This window comes from Hemiscyllium ocellatum, chromosome 14 (assembly GCF_020745735.1).
Source record: "Hemiscyllium ocellatum isolate sHemOce1 chromosome 14, sHemOce1.pat.X.cur, whole genome shotgun sequence".
Lineage (NCBI taxonomy): Eukaryota > Metazoa > Chordata > Chondrichthyes > Orectolobiformes > Hemiscylliidae > Hemiscyllium > Hemiscyllium ocellatum.
The window spans coordinates 71,486,290-71,508,657 of NC_083414.1; the positions used below are offsets into that span (position 1 = coordinate 71,486,290).

The window sequence follows — 22,368 nt, forward strand, 5'->3', positions numbered from 1 at the left end:
AAAGGACAAAAACCACCACCTAAAGCTATAGAATCGTCACAGTAGAGTCGTGGAGATGTACAGCACAGAAACAGACCCTTCGGTCCAACCTGTCCATGCCGACCAGATATCTCAACCCAATCTAGTCCCACCTGCCAGCACCCAGCCCAAATCCCTCCAAACCCTACCTATTCATATACCCATCTAAATGCCTCCTAAATGTTGTCATTGTACTAGCCTCCACCACTACTTCATTCCATACACGTACCACCCTCCGTGTGAAAAAGTTGCCCCGTAGGTCTCTTTTATATCTTTCCCCTCTCACCCTAAATCTATGCCCTCTCGTTCTGGACTCCTCCACCCCAGGGAAAAGACTTTGTCTATTCACCCTGTCCATGCCCCTCATGATTTTATAACCCTCTATAAGGTCACCCCTCAGCGTCCGACGCTCCAGGGAAAACAGCCCAGGCCTGTTCATCCTCTCCCCGTAGCTCAGATCCTCCAACCCTGGCAACATCCTTGTAAATCTTTTCTGAACCCTTTCAAGTTTCACAACATCTTTCCGATAGGAAGACCAGAATTGCACGCAATATTCCAACAGCGGCCTAACCAATGTCCTGTACAGCTAAGACATGACCTCCCAACTCCTGTACTCAATACTCTGACCAATAAAGGCAAGTATACCAAATGCCGCCTTCACTATCCTATCTACCTGCAACTCCACTTTCAAGGAACTATGAACCTGCACTCCACTCGGTGTTCAGCAAAGCTCCTTAGGACCTTACCATTAAGTGTATAAGTCCTGCTCTGATTTGCTTTCCCAAAATGCAGTAACAATCTCCAGTTCCCCATGTCCATCTGGACTCTGACATCCAACTAGAATGCTGAGCCAAAGAAACCAGCAGGATTGTGGGCTGCATCTGCCTGGCCATGTGACATCAGCTTATTTCAGCCAGGGCTGAGATCTGGGGACTAATGCTGAGATGAATAACATCGAGGATGGGAGAGTGTAACATCAGAGCCCAAGGCTGAAAATGTGTTGCTGGTTAAAGCGCAGTAGGTCAGGCAGCATCCAGGGAACAGGAAATTCGATGTTTCGGGCATAAGCCCTTCATCAGCCCTGATTCCTGATGAAGGGCTTATGCCCGAAACATCGAATTTCCTGTTCCTTGGATGCTGCCTGACCTGCTGCGCTTTAACCAGCAACACATTTTCAGCTCTGATCTCCAGCATCTGCAGACCTCACTTTTCACAATCGGAGCCCAAGGGGCAGGTGAATAGACATTTTGGGCATAAGGTCTTCATCAGCTCATTCCTGCTGAAGAGCTTATGCCCCAAAACGTTGATTCTCCTGCCCTTTGGATGTTGCCTGACCGGCTGTGCTTTTCCAGCACCACACTCTCCAGCATCTGTAGTCCTCACTTTCTCTTTCAGAGTGGAAAATCAGCCTGACCTCCAGCTCCTTCTCACTGTCAAGTAACACACACACACACACACACACACACACACACACACACGTTAAAGAGTCTTCGTGGTCTATCAGAGATGCCACACAACTCAACAGTGAGGAGTGAGTGGTATGCTGGGCAAGATGCTCAGTCTAAATTCAGTGTTTCTCAACAGAGTGTCAACAATTTTCAACAACTTGCTGTTCTGATACAGACAGTGTAGAGGGAGCTTTACTGTGTATGTAACCCCGTGCTTAATCCACCCTGAGAGTGTTTTGTGGGACATTAGAGGGAGGTTTACTCTGTCTAACCCTATGCAGTCCTGATCCTGCGAGGGGTCTCATGTTTTCTAACACTGCACCTTCCATTTACAAGTTATAAATGGACCTACAAGGCTGAGTCTGCTGCCCTTCAGGAGCTGGTGCAAGACTGCAAACCAAAAACGAAGTAACTAAGAAGTATGCAAGAGTATGTTGTGCACAGAAAAAGTAATGAGTTAATCTTGGCAGGATTTTAATTTTAATTTTTAATATTCGACTTATCATCCCATATTGTTCTTTCAGTGGAGTGTGATAAGAGGGAGAGTGTTATCCTGCACTGTTTACTGTTGGCAACTGCGTGTCCTGAGTTATCTGTAAGTCTAATAACAATTCTCTCTTGCCTCTTTCAGGTATATCGAAGCAATTCGGAGATTGAAATCAGAAGGGAAGCGATTTCCACGGACAATTCATTTGTTGTTTGTTCCTGGTGAGTATAAAAGGGTCAGAGTATCCCTGGGAAAGGTGTGCAATGGATTAGTGGTGCTGGAAGAGCTTTTGCCCGAAACGTCGATTTTCCTGCTCCTCGGATGCTGCCTGAACTGCTGTGCTCTTCCAGCACCACTAATCCAGAATCTGGTTTCCAGCATCTGCAGTCATTGTTTTTCCAAAGGTGTGCAATGCCCAGGCGCTCTGCAATTTCCTTTATTGGTGTCATTCTGGAGTGACTGTTTGATCCCGTGGCAGGACTTCAGAAACAAGTGGCTGTGCATTTATGTAGCACCTTTATGACCACAAGGGGTCCCGCAGTGTTTGAAGTCACTGAAGTGACAGTTGGGAATATTGGGAACATGGCCAGACGAGCTGCACACGCTATAATCTCTCAAACAACAATGTAATTACAACTGGATCCTCTGCTTCAGCTGTCAGAATGCTGTGCCTGGGTTTCAGTGCATCAGGTGTTGTTTAAGGTGGGGTATGTCAATGGAAGTTTGCTGCAGGAACTCCCAAGTTCTCTCCATTCAGTAACTGCATGCGTTTTGCATCATGTTTCCCATGCAGTAAAACTCCCTGCCACTTCACTGGAGGCCAGCGCCTGGCATTAGACACAGAAGGAGATAATGGAACCGTAGAATGGGCCAGCACAGAGGCCATTCGGCGCGTCATGTCTTTGTTTGGGGTACACGGTTACTCCAGAAACCTTGCCTTCCCCCCCCAGAGTCCCACAATACTTTGTTTTCTGTTCAATTAGTTATCAAGTTCCCATTTGAAAACCCCAGGTTGAATCTGTCTGCGACCCACGTGGCAGTCCAGCTCACAGACTCTTAGTGTAGATTATGTACGTTGTGCAGACCCTGTATGTCGACACTGACTGGCAGTTAGTGTTATAAAGGCCTAGTCACTGATGGCAGTGTGTCCTATACTGTTCCTGATATTGGATCAGGACAGTGATGGAGGGGAGAGGGGGGAATGGCAGGGGTGGGGGCAGGGGAGGGGGAGTGGCAGGAGCATGTTGGGGAAAGGGGATGGTGGGTGTGAGTGGGGGAGAGAGGGCAGTGTGTTGGGGAAGGGAAAGGGGAGGGATCATAAAATCCCTACAGTGTGGAAATAGGCCATTTGGCCCAAGTCTACACTGACCCTCTGAAGAGTAACCCACCCCACCCAACCCATTCCCCTACCCTATTATTCTACATTTACCCCTGACCTAACGCACCTAACCTACACATCCCTGAACACTATGGGCAATTTAGCAAGGCCAATTCACCCTAACCTGTTCATCTTTGGACTGTGGGAGGAAACCCACGCAGGTACAGGGGAGGATGTGCAAACTCCACACAGACAGTCACATGAGGCTGGAATCGAACCCGGGTCCCTGGCGCTGTGAGACAGCAGCGCTAACCACTGAGCCAGTGCGGTTGATCATATGGGATGGTGGGGAGAGTGAGTCTGGCGTGGGAGACAGGGTGTGAGTGGATCTGGATCAGGATGAGCACGATAGCTCCTATTGCTGTGCCTAAGGACGTTGTGTCTAATGTAGATGAAGAAATCGGGGGTGTGAACGGGATGGCCAAGTTTGTCCATTGTGAAGAGTTCCAGGCGATGCGTGTCGGTTTTGGGCTCGATGAAGGTAGGGACAGTTTTGCTTTCTCGCTCTCTCACTCTCGTTCGCTCGCTCTCTCTCATTCTTGCCCTCCTCCCCACCTCTGCCTAGTCTTTTCATTTGTTCCTGTTGAGTTTCTCACTGTGGGGCCTGGCTGATTTAATGAAGCCGCCCCAATGCATCGAGCCCTGTACCAGTGTCAGGGTGACCGTGGGTGACTGTAGCATGAAAATAGCTCCTCATGGAGCAGCACCAGGTCCTCGCTGGGCTATGGAGAGGTGAGCTTTCACATTGAGCAGATGACACACACCACTCCCTGTCCTGCACAGACAGTTCAGCCATAAACATCAGCTCATGGGCCATTGAGGTTGAGTTTCCCTCCCTCCCGCCTCCGCCCTCTCACCCCCGTACTGCCCCCCCTCCCCTTCTCTCCCCTCCCCTCCTTGCCAGTTGCTCCTTTCCTCACTGTTTGCCCATTCCCCTTGCCTTCCCTCACACACTTCCTGTGCCCTCTTCTCTCCCTGTGCCCCCCCGTTTGTTCACTCTGCCCTCTCTCTCCCCTCTTTGCTCCCTGACCCCCATTTGCTCTCCCTCCCTCTCCCTGTGCCCTCCTGTTTCTCTCTCCCTCTCCCCTCTTCCTTCTCACTGTCCCTTTCCCCTCTCCCTTATTCCCCCTGTGTCTCCTCCTCCTCTCCCTCATGCTCTGACAGTCACTGCGCCCACCGTGTTCTATTACAGACACACGACTCACTTACCCTCCAAGGCTAACATTCCACTGAAACCAGATCACTCCAGATTTGAGCCAACATCTTCCAGGTTCGGGTGTGTCAGGCCATTCAGTCTGGGCTCCCTCTGGGGAGTAATGAGAAGCAGAGACCTCTCTCTCCCCTCCAGTTGAAATCTGGCCTCACCCGAGGGTGGGGGGCACTCTGGAACAAGTGTGCCCTGCTGGCAGGATTTAGGTCAAGTATGAATTGTACCACATTCGCCAGTTACTGATGGTCGCTGTTGTGCCCGCAGGTTTGGCTAACCCCACTGATGCCTTCACAGTCTTCTATGGTGAGAGAAGCGTATGGTGTAAGTACCTTTTCATTCCTGGAGGGTGGCAGTGCCGGGGTGGGGCCTGACACAGAGCTTTGGTTTCTGATGCCAAGTTCGCAATCGGGGGTGATGTGACAATATGGGGATGGAGTAAAAGTTGCTTCACTCTTTACCTAACCCTGTGCTGTCCCTGTCCTGGGAATGTTTGATGGGGGACAGTGTAGAGGGAGCTTTACTCTGTATCTAACCCTGTGCTGTCCCTGTCCTGGGAATGTTTGATGGGGGACAGTGTAGAGGGAGCTTTACTCTGTATCTACCTCTGTGCTAACCATGTCCTGATGTGTTTGGTGCTAGCACTGGAATCTGGGAAAAGTTGGGATTGCAGAGCTGTGGACTGACATGTTAGGAGTGTAGCTTCCTATAGTGGAGGACAGGGGAAGGCTGTCCCTGAAGCTGTGCTAAGCCGTGTGTGTGTGTCTCTCTGTAGGGGTCACCGTGCACTGCCCGGGCTGTCCAGGACATGGCTCCCGCTTCATAGAGAACACAGCTGCAGAGAAGCTGGTATGTGTTCACATTCAGTGACCAAACCCTGCCCTCTCTCTCCCCTTGCTGCTCTTCTCCCAGCCCCTCCCTCCAAACCTCAGCTCTCACCCAATCTCAAACCCCTCTCCCAATCCAACCCCGACATTCCCCCCCCCCCCTCCACTCTGTGCCCCTCCAAATCCCTTAACACTCTTCATTTGACTTCACTTTAACTTTGACTTTCCAATTTTAACTCCCTAAGTGTGGCTTGAAGTGAATACTTCCTATCCCCAATTCTAGCCAACCCCCACCATGGCACATGCCTTATTTAGGGGTCAACACTGGAAACTGCAGGACACAACATGTCTTGGCTGCAGCTTTAACTGAGGTCAGAGGTTAAACTTGACCAAAGTTCCCAGCATGCTTTGCTCGTAGCTCTTAATCAGTCTGGTAGCCATTTCTGCTGCTGGCCCATCTCCAATTCCATCCCACTCCAATCCCCAGCTCTGTCACAGTTTGAGTTCAAAACACTGAAAGAGGCGCACAATCCTTCTGTGCAGTGTCTCCCCTTTGCACTTGACTGGGTGTGTCATCAAAAACTGGAGTCAGTGGGTATCAGAGGGCAAACCCTCTGATGGTTGGAGTCGTACTTGACCCACAAGAAGATGGTTGTGGTTGTTGGAGGTCAGTCATCTCAGTGCCAGGACATCTCTGCAGGAGCTCCTCAGGGTGGTGTCCTAGGCCCAACCATCTTCAGCTGCTTCACCAATGACCTTCCCTCCATCATAAGGTCAGAAGATGTTCGCTAATGATTGCGCAATGTTCAGCACCATTCGCGATTCCTCAGACACTGAAGCAGCCTGTGTCAAAATGCAACAAGACCTGGACAAAATACTGGCATGGGCTGAAAACTGGCAAGTAACATTCGAGCCACACAAATGCCCAGGCTATGACCCATCTCCAGTAAGAGACATTCTAATCATCTCTTGCCCTTCAGAAAATGATGGACTGATCTGACGAGCAGAAATGGCTGACAGCATCATTAATTCTTTGATTCCTTTCTTAAATTTTCAGCGTAAAGTTCTGAATTCATTCTTGGACTTTCGAGAGAAGGAGAAGAAGAGGTGAGATTTATATTCTATCCTGCATCTTGTTCCCCAGTAATTGATCACCTTGTAGGCCCCATTTTCCTGACTGCTTCCTGTCCTGACCATTCGCTGCAGCTCTCTCATGCTGAGGGAGTACGCACTGTTGTAGATTCCATCCTTTCAGATGAGTTGTTAACCTGAGGCCATGTCTACTGGGGAATTCAGACAGCTTTACTGGGAAGGACTTAGATTAGATTAGACTTACAGTGTGGAAACAGGCCCTTTGGCCCAACAAGTCCACACCGACCCGCCGAAGCGAAACCCACCCATACCCCTACAGTTACCCCTTACCTAACACTACGGACAATTTAGCATGGCCAATTCACCTGACCCGCACATCTTTGGACTGTGGGAGGGAACCGGAGCACCCGGAGGAAACCCACGCAGACACGGGGAGAACGTGCAAACTCCACACAGTCGGGAATTGAACTCGGGTCTCAGGCGCTGTGAGGCAGCAGTGCTAACCACTGTGCCACCGTGCCGTCCACAAGGAGTGGAGGATCTGATCAATCATCAGCTGTCAGTCAATGCCATTGAGATAGTGTAATCTCTCACCTCTCTTATGTCTCTGTGGGATATTGCTGTGTGAAATTTGTTACCCAAAAGGATACCTGGGTCACCTTCTCGCTCGGTATCAATATAAAACATACATTCATTGCAACATTTACTTCTCATTTCATGTAACTTTACTTCACCTTTAAACCTCTTCATTTGACTTGACTTTACTTTAGCTTAATTCACATTTGACTCAACCTCTGTAAGTTTGGTTTGAAACAAATATTACCCTGAGTCTAGCAGACCATCACCATGACTCTTGCCTTATTTGGGGGTCAAGACAGGAAACTGCAGGTCGCAACATGTCCTGGCTGTAGTTGTAACGGAGGTCAGAGTTTAAACTCGCTTGACCAAAGTTCCCAGCATGCTTTGATTGTAGCTCTTAACCATTTGGTAACCATTTCTGTTGCTGGTCACCTGACCACAGAGTTAGGCTTATGAATTTGGCTCCAAAGTGGTGAGGAATTATTTGGCTGAGCAGTCCTCTGGTAGATACTAAATCACATGTTGATATTTCTTCAACGATTGTAAATAAAGACCAGTCCTCCCACAGCTCGGATCCTCGACCATCGCCTCAGATTCATTCAGTTGCCGAGTGGCTCATCCCGGGGGAGCTTGGTCAGGGGCTATGCTCAAACTTCCCATTCTCGCTGTGGGGAGCGAGGTGTGAAGCGTGGCGTAAGATTTTCAAACAGCAAAGATGCAAAGCAAGGGCGGCACAGTGGCTCAGTGGTTAGCACTGCTGCCTCACAGCACCAGGGTCCCAGGTTCGATTCCAGCCTTGGGCAACTGTCTGCGTGGACTTTGCACATTCTCCCCGTGTCTGCGTGAGTTTCCTCTGGGTGCTCCGGTTTCCTTCCACAGCCCGACGATGTGCAGGGCAGGTGAATTGGCCATGCTAAATTGTTAGGTGCATTAGCCTGGCTCTGGGTGGATTACTCTTCGGAGGGTCGGTGTGGACTTGTTGGCCCGAAGGGTCTGTTTCCACACTGTAGGGAATCTAATCTAATCTAATCTAGAAAAGTTTAAACCAGGCAGTGGGAGTGAAGTTAGGAATCACTTTTAATTACGGTGACTCATTGATGTGAGAAAACATAACATGTTTGTTATAACGCCAAGACATTGTGAATCTGATTGGAACTGCTGCACTGTCTGAACAAAAGCACTTGTACAGTTTTTGATTTGATTTGATTTATTATTGTCACGTACCGAGATACAGTGAAAAGTATTGTTTTACATGCTAATCCAGGCAAATCATACCTTACATAAGTACATCAGGGTAATGGAACAGCATGCAGGATGTAATATTACAGCTACAAACAAGGTGCAGAGACAGATCAATTCTAATATCTGAGAGGTCCGTTAATAACAGCAGGGAAGAAGCTGGTCTTGAATCTGTTCGTACGTGTTTTCAAACTTTTGTAGGCAGAGTCAATGAATAGAGGGCTGGTCTTGAGATGGACTGGCCTGTGTTCACAATACTTTCTTGCAGTCTCGGGCAGAGCAGCTGCCATACCATCTATGATGCATCCAATGGGTTACTTTCTATGGTCCATCTATAAAAGTTGGTAAGAGTCCTTGTGGACATGCTGCACTTCCTTTGCCTCCTGAGGAAGTAGAGGCGTTGGTGTGCTTTCTTGACCACAGTGTCAGCATAGATGGGCTCGTAAGTGTCATTGTGGAGTTTCTAACCTGCTTTTCCACTCCAGCTGTTTAGTCAGGGTGAATACTTCTATCCCGCTCATGAGAGACAGGCCTGACCTGTGTTAGCCACAATGCACCCAGTGACATTTTACAGGCGTGCATTGAACTTGCTCTGGCATAGTGCAAAGCCCATCTAAATGTCAGTGCTTCCTTTAGTGTTCCCAGTGTCTGTTCTGGGTCTGCGGTTGGGTATGAGAATTGATAAAGGTGATGGTTAATCTGAGTAAGGCTGAGTGGAGTCAGAGTGACACAAAGTTGAGGTGAATTGCCAACGAGGTTGACCAGGGGCTGGTGCTGAATGGACAGTCTTCTGCTCTGGGTGCGGTCACTTTGGGGGAGTTCCCGTTGTGTGAATGATATGGCAGAGGGCCTCGGTGGTAATGGATTTGATAATTAAAGGAAGGTTCCTGTGCTGTTAACAAACTGAAAGAAAATTAATTGTACTTAGACGGACTGGGCCACCTCTTTTGTTGGACAAAAGGTTTTAATGTGTAAAATCATGAGTAGAAAAAGATTAGGGGATAGGAAAGACCAGCTTTATACGGAGATAGACTCAGCCCTGGCCTTACAAAGATAGAGCAGACTTCTCCCTCAAAGAGTAATCCATTAAAAGGTTTGAGGATTACAACGTTCAGGGCCAGCACCAAGACTCAGTCCCACCTTTAACCATGCTCCTGATTCTTGTTTTAGGTTAGATCTGAGTCAGTGCCTGACCCTGGGAGATGTTACCACCATCAACCTGACCTTATTACAAGGAGGCGTCGCCTATAATGTTGTCCCCGAAGAGATGATGGCGAGCTTCGATATTCGCATTCCCCCAACTGTGGATCTGAAGGTATCAACTCGGCCAGTCTTAGTCTGTTTCATTGCTGCCATATTTAAGTAGAGATGAGGTGAGGGGGCCTGGTCCACGGGGAGTAGGAGAAGGGCCTGGTCCGTGGGGAGAGTGCGAGGGGCCTGGTCCATCGGGAGAGGTGCATAGTGCATGGGGAGTAAGAGAGAGGTCTGATATGGGGGAAGAGGGGCCTGGTCTGCAGGGAGAATGGCCAGCTCCATGGGGACAGGTGCCTGGTACATGGGGGAAGTGGGGCTGTTATTTGTGAAAATGAGATGTGTTTTATATAGAAAGGGGGGTCCATGTACTAGCCTTCCATGGTCTGCTCCTTTTCCTCTGCAAACGCAGTGTCATTTTTGACCCTGAAATCAGCTTCTAACCCCACCCCGTATCCAAACCACCCTTTCCTATTTTTGTTAGTTTTACTACTCCTCGACACTCCTGTCCTGTCTTAGTTCATGCACTGCTGACTGTTGCAACACACTCTGGATTGTAACCTTTATGGACCCTATCAGCAGAAGCACTGTGTTCTGTCAGGATTTAAACTCCTCACACCTGAGTTCACTGATCTCCATTGACTCCCAGTCAAGCAACATCTCGGTTCCAAAGTTCTCATCCTTGTCTTTTCCCCTTCCTGGGGAGCTGACAGCCCAGTAGTTTTATCATGAGCTGATGTCCTGGTGTACCCGAATTCAAATCCTGCCTTGGCAGCTGGTAGAATTTAAATTTAATTAAAAAATAAATCTGGAATTAAGAATCTACTGATGGCCACGAGTCCATTGTTGATTGTTGGAAAAACCCACCTGGTTCACTCAGGTTCTTCAGGGAAGGAAATTTGTCATCCTCACCTGGTCTGGCCTACATGTGATTCCAGACCCGTAACCAAGGGGTCGAGTGTCAATGGCCCTCTGAAATGGCCGAGCAAGCCATTCAGTTGTGTCAATCGCTGTGAAGTCTCAAAGATATGAAATCAGACTGATCACCAGGGTATTAACCTAGGCACTGGAAATGACAACTGCAGAAACAGCCCACCTGCCTCTGCAAAGTTCTCCTATCTAACATCTGGGGGTTAGTACCAACATTGGGAGATCTGTCTCACAGAGTCGTCAAGCAACAGCCTGACATTGTCTCTAATGTATGATTGCATGTGTGGATGACTCTGTCCTAGACACCATCATCACCATCCCTGGATATGTCCTGTCCCCCTGGCAAGACAGACCTAGCAGAGGTGACAGCACTGTGGTATGCAGTCCTCAACATGGACTCCTGACCCTGTGAAGTCTCATGGCTTTGGGTTAAATATGGGCAAGTAAACTCCTGCTGATTGCCATGTACTGTCCCCCCCCTCGTGTTGAACACCAGTTGGAGGGAGCACTGAGGATGCCAAGGGCGTATAATGTACTCTGGCTCGGCAGCAGCACTCCTGATCAAGCTGGTTGGGTCTGAAAGGCTGGACTGGGCCTGCATCACGTGGTGAGGGAGTCAACAAGAGGGAAAAACCATACTTGACTTCATCCTTACCAATCTGCTGGCTGCAGATGGATCTGTCCATGACAGTATCTGTAAATGTGACCGCCACACCTTGTGGAGACCAAGTCCTGCCTTCACATTGGGAATACCCTCCGTCATGTTGTGTGGCACTGTCACTGTATTGCATAAAACAGACTTTGAAAAGATCTAGGAACTCCAGACTGGGCAACCAAGAGGCACTGAAGGCCATCAATAGCAGCAGAATTGTACTCCAGCACAGTCCGTAACCTCATGGCCTGGCATATCCCCCACTCAACCATTACCATCAAACCAGGGAATCAACTCTGGTTCAATGGAGAGTGCAGGAGGGCATGTCAGGAACAGCACCAGGCATATCTGCAGATGAGATGTCAACCTGGTGAAGCTACCCAACAGGACTACTTGCATGATAAATAACATAAGCAGCAAGTGATAGACAGAGCTAAGCGAACCCACAACGGGTTCTGCAGTGCTGCCCCGTTCAGTCATGAATGGTGGTGGACAATTAAGCAACATGCTGGAAGAGGAGGCTCCACAAATATCGCCATCCTCCATGATGGAGGAGCCCAACACATCAGTGCAAAAGACAAGGTTGAAGCTTTCCCAGCAATCTTCAGCCAGAAGTGGATGTCCATCTTGGCCTCCTTCAGTGGTCCCCAGAATCACAGATACTGGCCTTCAGCCAATTCACTTCTCTCCATGTGATATCAAGGAACTGGTGGAGTCACTGGATACTGCAAAGGCTATGGGCGCTGACAAGATTCTGGCAACAGTACTGAAGACTTGTGTCCAGAATTTGATGCTCCCCTAGCCAAGCTGTTCCAGTACAGCTACAACACCGGCATCTACCTGACAATGTGGAAAATTGAGGAGAAAGTGAGGACTGCAGATGCTGGACATCAGAGCTGAAAATGTGTTGCTGGAAAAGCGCAGCAGGTCAGGCAGCATCCAAGGAACAGGAGAATCGACGTTTCGGGCATGAGCCCTTCTTCAGGAATCAGATTCCTGAAGAAGGGCTCATGCCCAAAATTTCGATTCTCCTGCTCTTTGGATGCTGCCTGACCTGCTGTGCTTTTCCAGCAACACATTTTCAGCAATGTGGAAAATTGCCCAAGTATGTCCTACTGATTAAAAACCAGGACAAATCCACCCCAATTACCGCCCGGTCAGCCTACTTTGACTTATCAGGGAACTGATGAAAGGTGTCATCAACAGAGCTATTGGGCAGCATTTGCTCAGTAATAACCTGTTCAGGTTTTGCCAGGGCCACTCAGCTCCTGACCTTATTACAGCCTTAGTTCAAACATGGACAAAGAGCTGAATTTCAGAGGTGAGGTGAAAGAGTGACAGCCCTTGACAATGAAGGCCTCATTTGACTGGGTGTGGTATCAGAGTGCTCGAGCAAAATTGGAATCAATGGGATATGAGAGAACTCTCTGATGATTGGAGTCATACCTGGAAGATATGGTCAGTCATCTCAGCTCCAGGGCATCTCTGCAGGAGTTCCTCAGGGTAGTGTCCTAGGCCCAACCATTTCTAGCTGCTCTATCAATGTCCTTCCCTCCAACATAATGAGCATGTTCGCTGATGATTGCACAATGTTCAGCACCATTCACAGTCCGTGTCCAAATACAATAAGGCCTAACCAAGACTGGGCTGACCAGTGGCAAGTAACATTTGCAACACACAAATGTCAGGCTACGACCATCACCAGTAAGAGGTCATCTAGCTACCATTAGCAGTGATGTTACCATCACTGAATGCCCCACTTGGGGATTGGCTTGCCGCTCAACTGAACTCACCAAGTGAAACACAGTGGCCACAGGAACAGCTTGGAGGCTAGGAATACTGCGGTGAATAACTCACCTCCTGACTGTCCAATGCTTGACCAAGAATACTCCTCACCTGCCTGGATGAGTGCAGCCCCAACAACACGCAAGAGGTTTGACACCACCCAGGACAAAGCAGCCCCCCTGACTGGCACCACATCCACTCCCTCCACCACCAACGCTCAGTAACTGCAGTGTGTACCATCTACAAGATGCACTGCAGAAATTCACCAAAGATCCTTAGACAGTACCTTCCAAAACTATGAACACTTCCATCTAGAAGGATAGAGGCAGCAGGTACATGGGCACACCACCCCACCCCACCTCCAAACCACTCACCATCCAGACATCAGAAATATTCAGTATTGCTGGGTAAGGATCTTGGAATTCCCTCCCTAATGGCCTTGTGGGTCTACCCACAGCAGGTGTTCAAGAAGGCAGCTCACCACCTTCTCAAGGACATCTCGGGACAACCAATAAGTGCTGCTAGCCAGTGACGCCCACATCCCAACAGCCCAGTGTTCCCCTATCATTGCTGCTCACAGCCTGAATTCTGGCCTCTTGTGTTTCCCAGTTATGGCCGTGCTCCCAGCGGGTAGCATGCCGTTGATACTCCGTTCCAACTTCTGGAATTGCTTCCCACAGCCACGCTGCCTCAAGTTCATCCTTCGCCTCGCTCCGGAAAACCGACCAGGGATTTGGTCATCTGACCCTGTGTGGCTCTGCGTCATATTTAGTTTTAAACTATGGCTGTGAAGAGGGTTGGGCCGATTCCTTCTGTGTTAAATGTGTGATAATCAGCGGGCGTAACTCCTGTCGGCTGTGTGGGTGAAGGACGTGTGACCTGAATGGCAGTACTGAGAGGCCGTGGTGTCTTTTTGTCTTGTTACAGGCCTTTGAAGAGCGAATTAAGACCTGGTGTCAGGATGCTGGCGATGGAGTTGTGTACGAATTTCACCAGGTGATGACAACAACAACAGTGGTTTAATCTGCTCCACACATTTCTCTCCAGTGCCTTTTTATTGTACTTAACAACCGTCTCAGCTTCTTAAAGGTTGTGACAGGCTAAATGCTGAGAGGATGAGAGAGTCTAGACTAGAGGGCATAGTCTCTGAATAACAAGGCACCAATTTCAGACTGAGATGAAAAGGAATTTCTTCTCTGAGGCTTATGTATTTTTGGAACTCCTTGCCGCAGAGCCCTTGAGTATATTTAAGGCTGACTCAGGTTCTGTATCAGTTGGGGAATCAAGGCTTTGTGGGGAAGGGCAGGACAGTGGACGGCAGGATCGTCCTTGATCCCATTGAATGGAGTAGAGGCTGTGTGTGGCCTACCCCGGTTCCTGTTTCTCATGGTCCTAAGAGTCTCAGCTCCCAGAAAACCAGCAGAACCGAGGTGGTGTGTGCTGATAGTCTGAATTTATTATCGGTCACTTGTGGACTCTCCCCTCGTGGACTGGACTCTCCCTGTGTGGGATCTGGTTCTGTCAGGGGCAGACCTTGCCTGGTGCCTGGAGGCTCCGGTATTTTGCCAGGCCCGGTGCATCACCACCATTAGGCCGTTGGGAGGTCACCGCTGGAGCTGCCCCGGGAATCATGAAGCTGGGGACAGAATTCCTGTGTTTGCCAGGGTGCCCTGGATGGGTGAAGGCAGCAATGATACATTTGCTTTCATAGTGAGAGGATTGGCGTGCAGAAGGAGGGATGCCTTGTACAGGAGCTTGGTGAGACCAATGCTGGAGTACTGTGCGCAGTTTTGGTGTCCTTTATCTGAGGAAGGATGTTCTGGCGATGGAGGGAGGCAACAAAGCTTTACCGGTCTGATTCCTGGGAACGTAGGGCTGACATATGGTTCAGCTGGGACTATGTTCACCGAACTTGAGAAGAATGAGGGGGTGCGGGGGGAGGGGGAATATCAGAAACTGACAAAATTCAGACATGGCTACACAGGCTAAACACAAGAATGATGTCCTTCAAAGACAGGGGGTGCAGAAGCAGGGCTCACAGTCATAGGAAACAGGGTTTCAGGCTGAGGTGGGGAAATGTAACCCAGGCCTATGGGATTCTTGGTGGCTGAGGCAAGACCAATGTATTCATTAGGGTAGTGGGATCAAAGGATACAGGAATAAACTGGGAATGGGGACTCAGTTGGACGATTAGTCATTGAAAGGCAGAGCAAGCTTGAAAAGCTGGAATGGCCTACCCCTTTTGCTATTTGCTATATTTTTATGTCGCAGAAAGGCATGGACCAGTCAGTGACATCTATTGACAAGTCTGACCCCTGGTGGAACGCTTTCAGTAGCACATGCCAGAAGCTGTAAGTAAAACTAACTCTGTTCATCAAACTGGGGACTTCAGTGCACACTGACTGCTGTGTGTTACTGTGGGACAATGCACGCTGTCTCACTGCTGGTTTTGGGATTTTTGCTCCAGTCCTTCAACCCTGTCTTACTGTTTCAGGGACATGACCCTGCAATGTGAGATCTTCCCAGCTGCCACAGACAGTCGATACATTCGTGCTGTGAGTATTTCCAGACAATCCCATCCAAGTTCCCGGGAGCTGATCCAGACGGTGGGAGGGCTGTGGGTGTTTGGGAATGTTGCAAGGCAGAGGCCTGTCAGTGAGGGCGGGGTGATATCTTGGGATGCAGCTCAGGATTTGGGGGTAGCACAAGGTGAGAGGTGAAAGTTTAAGGGGGATACACGCGGGAAGTACTTCACACAGAGGGTGGTGGGTTCCTGGAACGCATTGCCAGCACAGGTAGTAGAGGCAGGCACAGTAGATTCATTTAAGGTGCGTCTGGACAGATGCATGAGTAGGTGAGGAGCAGAGGGATACAGATCCTTAGGAATTGGGCGATAGCTTTAGACAGTGGATTTAGATAGGCACAGGTTTGGAGGGCCAAAGGGCCTGGTCCTGGGCTGTAAATTTTCTTTGTTCTTTGTCTTGTTGAGGGTGTGGGGTATGTATACTGGGGAGGGGGAGCGGGGATGTTGGGGGAAGAGGTTGTGATTGGGGGAGAGGCTGTGATGTGGAGAGGGAGGGGGTGTGATGTCGGAGGAGGGGAGCTGTTTGCTGGAGTTTACGGTGAAGTGGGAGGGTTGGTGCTTATGGGTGCCGTTCCCAGTCTGTCCTGATTGCCCCCACCATCTCACCCCTCCGCAGATGGGATTCCCAGCGATTGGATTCTCGCCGATGAACCGGACCCCGATCCTGCTGCACGACCACAACGAGTTCCTCAACGAGAACGTCTTCCTGGCTGGCATCACCATTTATACCGGGCTGCTGAGTGCCCTCGCCAGCCTGCCCCCCATGCAGGCTGATGCCTGAGCGACTGGGGAAGGAAGCGCGACCCCCCCCCTCCCCCTCACCCCGAAACCCACTGTCCCAATTCCCCCTGCCCTCCCCCACCAACTGCTGCCCCCATTCCCATCCTGAATTCTAGCTCCTCCTAACAGCAGCTTTGGAATCCACACTGGTTTACCTCACTTTACTGAATGTTTGGATGATCACTCAGGCTCTCAATAGATCGCCGTCAGCGTTTCCAAGGCGATGGCGTGGCATAATATGTTGATTGTCTTAATCTTCTTACACTTTTCAATGGACTGGCCTTTACTTGGAAAAGATTTCTAGCTTTTTAAAATTATATTTGACTCTCCCCATTGGACCTTCATAAAGACAATTGCCGTTCCACCTGACTCACCCGCCCTGTCGTCTTTACATCCTTCCATTGCTGTGACAGTTTTTAGTACCTCAGCACAAGTCTTCCTGTGTCAGACACTGAGCATAGGTAGACTGTTCAACTGTGCAGGTCTCATGGTATGGTCTGATTAAGTGTAGCTGTGTTCCTGGCAGGGGTTATGGCCAATACAAATGTTCCTCTCCCCTGCTCTCCCTGTTCAGGAGAGAGTTGCATCCCAAAGAGTGGGCAAGCTGATAGAAATGCTGTTGCTAATGAGCAGCAAGAGACCAGGGATCCTACAGTGGGTAACTCCCCTCCTGACTCCTCAAAGCTTGTTCACCATCTACAAGGTCAGGAGTGTGATGGAACACTTCCCCAATTGCTTGGATGGGTGCAGCTCCAAGACCACTGAAGCTTGATACCACTCAGGGCAAAGCAGCCTACTTGATTGACACTGCATTCACAAACATCCGCTCCCTCCACCACCGACGACGCTCAGTAGCAGCAGTGTGTGCTATCTACAAGGTACACTGCAGAAATTCACCAAAGATCCTGAGACAGCCAAACCCATGACTGCTTCCATCTGGAAGGACATGTGGAGCAGATCCAGGGAGCTCCACCCTCTGCAAGTTCCCCTCCAATCATCTGGACATCAAAATCCTGGAATTCCCTCCTTTCAGGATACTGTGGACATGGACTGCAGCAGTTCCAGAAGGTAGCTCACCATCTCCTTCTCGAGAATAACTGCCAAGATAGCAGGGCACTGATTGTCGAGACAACAGCATGATGTTGGGGAATATGTAAGGGAGGGGAATGCTGTTCCCGGGAATATTAGGAATTTAATCTGATTTAAATATGATTTTGTTCTTGCAAAATAAAGCTTGATCGAAAACAATAATGCGTTTTCCTGGTATACTGCTTGCTTTGTTGCTTTCTGTTTATTACTATGCTTGCAGAAGTAGGCCATTCGGCCCAGCTGGTCCATACTAGTCACAGTGCTCCACATGATCCTCCTGTCCACCCCCCCCCCCCTTTTCATTTCACCCCGTCAGTAATTGGCATGAGTCTGGTTTTGTTAAAAGCTGAACTGAAGTTGAGGTTAGGGGAATGTCTCTGGATGTTATTTATAGTTGAAGTTAAAAGTGATGATACGCTATTGACCCTGATAGGTAAGTGGCTGATTTTGAGGAAATACAGAGGAAGGGTAATAAGTAGGTTCCCACCTCGATAGGAGGGGATTCTGTTACTCTCTGGACGACGGAACAACAGGTTTTCACCATATTTATTAACAGCCCTGGTGATGGGAGAGAAAGTGACCAGTCTACCGTGACACAGCAATGGGGGCAGGCCTTAGTCATGAGGATGGCAGAAAAGACTCAGAACTACATGATTTGAGGCGATTGTGTGAATGGGCGGAATGGGATTTTGTTGGAGGCAGGTGCAGGCTCGTTCACGTTGAGAGTAAAATGGACAGAACAGGAAATTGGTGAGGAGTTAGAGACAGTGGATGGATAAATGTAGTTCAGTTGTACGTCAATAAAATTCATGAGCAGATACAGAATTCTGAGAGTAGAACCCTATTCCAGCACCACTCTAATCTAGAATCTGGTTTCCAGCATTTGCAGTCCTTGTTTTTACCCTATTGTTAAGGGTCTGGGAGTAGATTCCTGTAGTTAAATGTCCAAGGGTAGATTCCTTGTGTTAACAGGAGTGGATTCCTACCATTAACATCTGGGAGTAGATTGCTACAGTTAATAGCTATGAGTAGATCCCTGCCATTATATCTGGAGTAGATTCCTACTGCTAACAGGCTGGGAGAAGATTCTACTATTAATGCTCTTGGAGTAGATTCTTGCTGTTAACAGTCTAGGAATAGATTCCTGTCATTATATTGTCTAGGAGTAAATTCTGACTGTTAATGTTCTAGGAGTAGATTCCAACAGTCCTGGAGTAGATTCTTACTGTTAGATGATATGTATTTGTGACCAATTATATTTAGCCAATAAATTCCAAGCAGCCAATAATACAGTAACCAGAGTCTCAAGCCTCTGCATTTTCCAGCAAAACATGAACTTCTTTGTATTTAAAGAGATAAGCAAGATGGACAGTCTTAACATAGATCATCACTATGTAATGAATATACTCATTTTTACCTGATACTTCCCCCTCCCTGAGATTTTTTTTTAGAAATTACAAAATTAATAGGTATTTACTTCCAACTGGTTCCCCCCTCCACACCTGTGAAATCTAAATTTCCTCAATTCCAGGCATTCCTAATGGCAAAATGTTGATTTACCATCTGGTAGTTGTGCACATCTTCATTCTTTGTTCTTGTTACTTTCACAATTGTTTCAAGCCAATCTGTTTGCTGTTTTGTTTTGCGACAAGGTTCTGTGAGGACCTTTGCAGATCTTTCTCCACGAGCAGTAAGCTGGAACAAAATGTTACCCATTTCTGTTCCCTTCACAAAATCCAGAATGATTAGATTAGATTCCCTACAGTATGACAACAGGCCCTTCGGCCCAACAAGTCCACATTGACCTTCTGAAGAGTAACCCACCCAGACCCATTCCCCCACCCTATATTTACCCCTAACTAATGCACCTAACACTATGGACAATTTAGCATAGCTAATTCACCTGGCCTGCACATCTTTGGTTTGTGGGAGGAAACCCATGTAGACACGGGAAGAATGTGCAAACTCCACAGGAATCAAATCCAGGTCCCTGAGACAGCAGTGCTAACCACTGTGACACCTTGTTGCCCTGATATTAGGCTTCACCTGCATTCGGTCGGTGTGTGACAAAGTTAGCATTTTCTTTGCTAAACTGCAGGCCTTCCTGCAACTTATTTTAACTATCATGACTCAGTGAGCCATTACAAACACAAAATCAAAGTTGCAAGTTGAAAAGGTTCTCAGGAAACACCCAGATAAATTGAAGCTATTGAATCGACCTAAGCTATACTCATCTCGATGGCAATGTGACAGTCCCTAGGATTACTTCACAACTTTAGTTTAAGTATCCCTCGTTTAAAACTCCTCCTTTAATCTGAAGAAGGACACTTCACATCCCTTTAAGGTCTATCAAGTGTTTTACTCAGAAGGTTGTTTATTTCAAAGTTAAAAGTCACACAACCCCAGGTTATAGTCCAACAGGTTTAATTTGAAGCACACTAGCTTTCGGAGCGACGCTCCTTCATCAGGTGATTGTCACCTTGCATTTGAGGACAGAATGTCTTGGGGGAGTCAGCAGATATCCCCTTTACTGGAATTGGAACAACCACCTGATGAAGGAGCGACGCTCCGAAAGCTAGTGCTTCCAATTAAACCTGTTGGACTGTAACCTGGTGTTGTGTGACTTTTAACTTTGTACACCCCAGTCCAACACCGGCATCTCCAAACCTTGTTTATTTCAGAAACCCTATGTCAGAAGATAGGGGAACTCAGTTACTGATCATGCTTAAACTGGAGATTAACATATTTCTGACTGCCAGTAATGTAGTTGGATATGCAGATGGGGGGGGGAGAACAAGCATTGAAATGGATCAGTAGCTACTATTAAATGGCAGGGTAGCCTTGATGGACTGAATGGCCTATTCCTATTCCCATGTTCCTTCTACATTGACCTAACATGGGCCAGCCTTTCAATAAATATGTCCCATTGTCCAAAAGCTCGGTTCCCTGACACCCTGGAAAAGTTTACATTGCATACGTGGATGAATATATGCTTGCACACTTTCTCAAGAGCTCTGTTAGTAATAAACACCCAAATGAGCGCATTGTAAGTGGAGGTGGAGTTGTGTCACTATGGTCCAGGCGTGAGGATTGCATTCTGCGAATCTTGCATTTGAGGACAGATGTCTTGGGGGAGTCAGCAGATATCCCCTTTACTGGAATTGGAACTAACTTGGGTTTATATACATCAGATCCACATCACTTGCCTACCATTTAAAAGTAAGGTTTTCCCATATCTCTGAATACTACAAGATATTTTTGAAAACATTGAAAATATGAGCTAGGTTTTCCTGGTAGGCAAGTCCACAAACTAATGTCGTCAGGGGTTGGAGAGTGCCAATGTCAGGCTGTCTCATGTTTCCAGAGAGCAGTCACTCTGACAATTATTATAACACCCACTAGATGGCACTGTTTTATCATAAATCTACTGTTGTATACTGAAAATATTGCTCTAGCTTTTCCTTCTGAGAATACATTTGTACGTTCTGATTCTCTTACATTGGCCCTGACCATGTTGTTCAGAGTCTTTCAATAGCTGTTCATATTTTTGTCTGCAGGTGCACATTGCTCTCTGTCTTTCTTTGTGTGTGTGTATCTCTCTCAGTGTGTACATCTCTGGTCTTGTATGTGTGAAGGTACGTGGAAACCATTTTCCCCTTGAGTCTGTTGCATGATTAAATGAAATCATTGATGTTTGTGACCTGTATTCGCATCGTTTCAGCTCGTACACAATTTATACATCTGAGATTTGAATTGCAAAATTATCAACAATTTTTTTTCAGTAGACAATTCTGATCTGTTCTCCTCCTCTCTCGCTTCCCTCCCTCTCACTCCACACCCTCTCACTCCCTCTCCATCTCACTCCTCTCTCTCTCTCCATCACTTTCCCTCCCTCTCTCAGATCTGAAGAAAGGTTGTTGGGCCCGAAATATTTACTCTGCAATTTCTCTCCACGGATGTTGCCAGACCTACTGAGTTTTTCCTGCAATTTCCAATTTTGTTTCAGATTTCCAGCCTCTGCAGTTCTTTGATATTTGTGGGTAATGCAGTCCTGAAAGTTTCAGGGTAGGTTTATGACAGCTCCTGCTCTCTCCATGTGTTAGGAGTCAAAGGTACTGCCATATATTGACCCCTCTATCACTGTTAAGTTGTTGCTGTGTCACACTGCAAGTGGTCTCAGGAAAATGGAGTCTGAGACCTTGATATCTTCAGGTCACATGTGGTGATGATATCAGGAGCATATTGTTTAAATTATATCCTAAAACTACAAGGGTGCTAGCAACTGAAACTATAACTCTCAATATCATTTTGCAAAGCTAAGCTTTCACCTGGACTGCTTCCAATGCAGTCTGTCTTTATATTGTGGGAAATTTGGATTGGTGTTATTCTATCCCATCATCCCTCCATCATAAGGTCAGAAGTGGGGGATGTTCTCTTAACATTTGCACAATATTCAGCATCATCCGTGCTCAGATACTGAAGTGGTTCATGACCAAATGCAACAAGATCTGGAGATTATTTAAGTTTGGGCTAACAAGTGGCAAGTAACACTCATGCCACACAAATGCCAAGCAATGACCAACAAGACACAATCTAATTACTGCATATTCAATAATGTTACCAGCACAGAATCTCTCGCTATCAACATGCTTTGGATTACTATTGATCAGAAACTCAACTGGACTCACCTTAAATACACAACTACAAAGGCAGATCACAGGCTGGGAAGCCTGCGGTGAGTAATTCAGCTCCCCACAGCCTGTCCAACATCTACAAGTTAACACTCCCCACTTGCCCGGATGTGAGTTGGAGTAGGTTGAAATGTGAATGTGTGGAGATTAGGATGTAAGTGAATGGCAATGCAGATGTGGGTTTGAGGGGATTAGGATGTGAGTGTGGGGGCAGTGTGATGTGAGTGTGACATACACACACGTACACAGTTGCAGACACACTCGCACACATTCTCACTCGCATGCACATGCACACACACATTCATATTGTCTCACACACATTCACAGACAC

The 22,368-nt window shown here is 47.8% G+C and overlaps 1 protein-coding gene across 2 annotated transcripts in view; it reads left to right on the forward strand.

Annotated features, from left to right (window-relative positions):
* LOC132822418 (aminoacylase-1-like) overlaps window positions 1-17,508 on the forward strand; it is a 42,069-nt gene extending 24,561 nt beyond the window's left edge. For both annotated transcript variants that reach the window (XM_060835787.1, XM_060835788.1), the window contains exons 6-15: window positions 2,098-2,174; window positions 3,723-3,812; window positions 4,806-4,862; window positions 5,314-5,387; window positions 6,423-6,472; window positions 9,446-9,590; window positions 13,821-13,889; window positions 15,165-15,244; window positions 15,388-15,448; window positions 16,094-17,508. In XM_060835787.1, the coding sequence (XP_060691770.1) occupies window positions 2,098-2,174; window positions 3,723-3,812; window positions 4,806-4,862; window positions 5,314-5,387; window positions 6,423-6,472; window positions 9,446-9,590; window positions 13,821-13,889; window positions 15,165-15,244; window positions 15,388-15,448; window positions 16,094-16,258 (868 nt within the window). In that variant the 3' untranslated portion in view covers window positions 16,259-17,508. The remainder of the gene's footprint in view (window positions 1-2,097; window positions 2,175-3,722; window positions 3,813-4,805; window positions 4,863-5,313; window positions 5,388-6,422; window positions 6,473-9,445; window positions 9,591-13,820; window positions 13,890-15,164; window positions 15,245-15,387; window positions 15,449-16,093) is intronic.
* The last annotated feature ends 4,860 nt before the right edge of the window (window positions 17,509-22,368 follow it).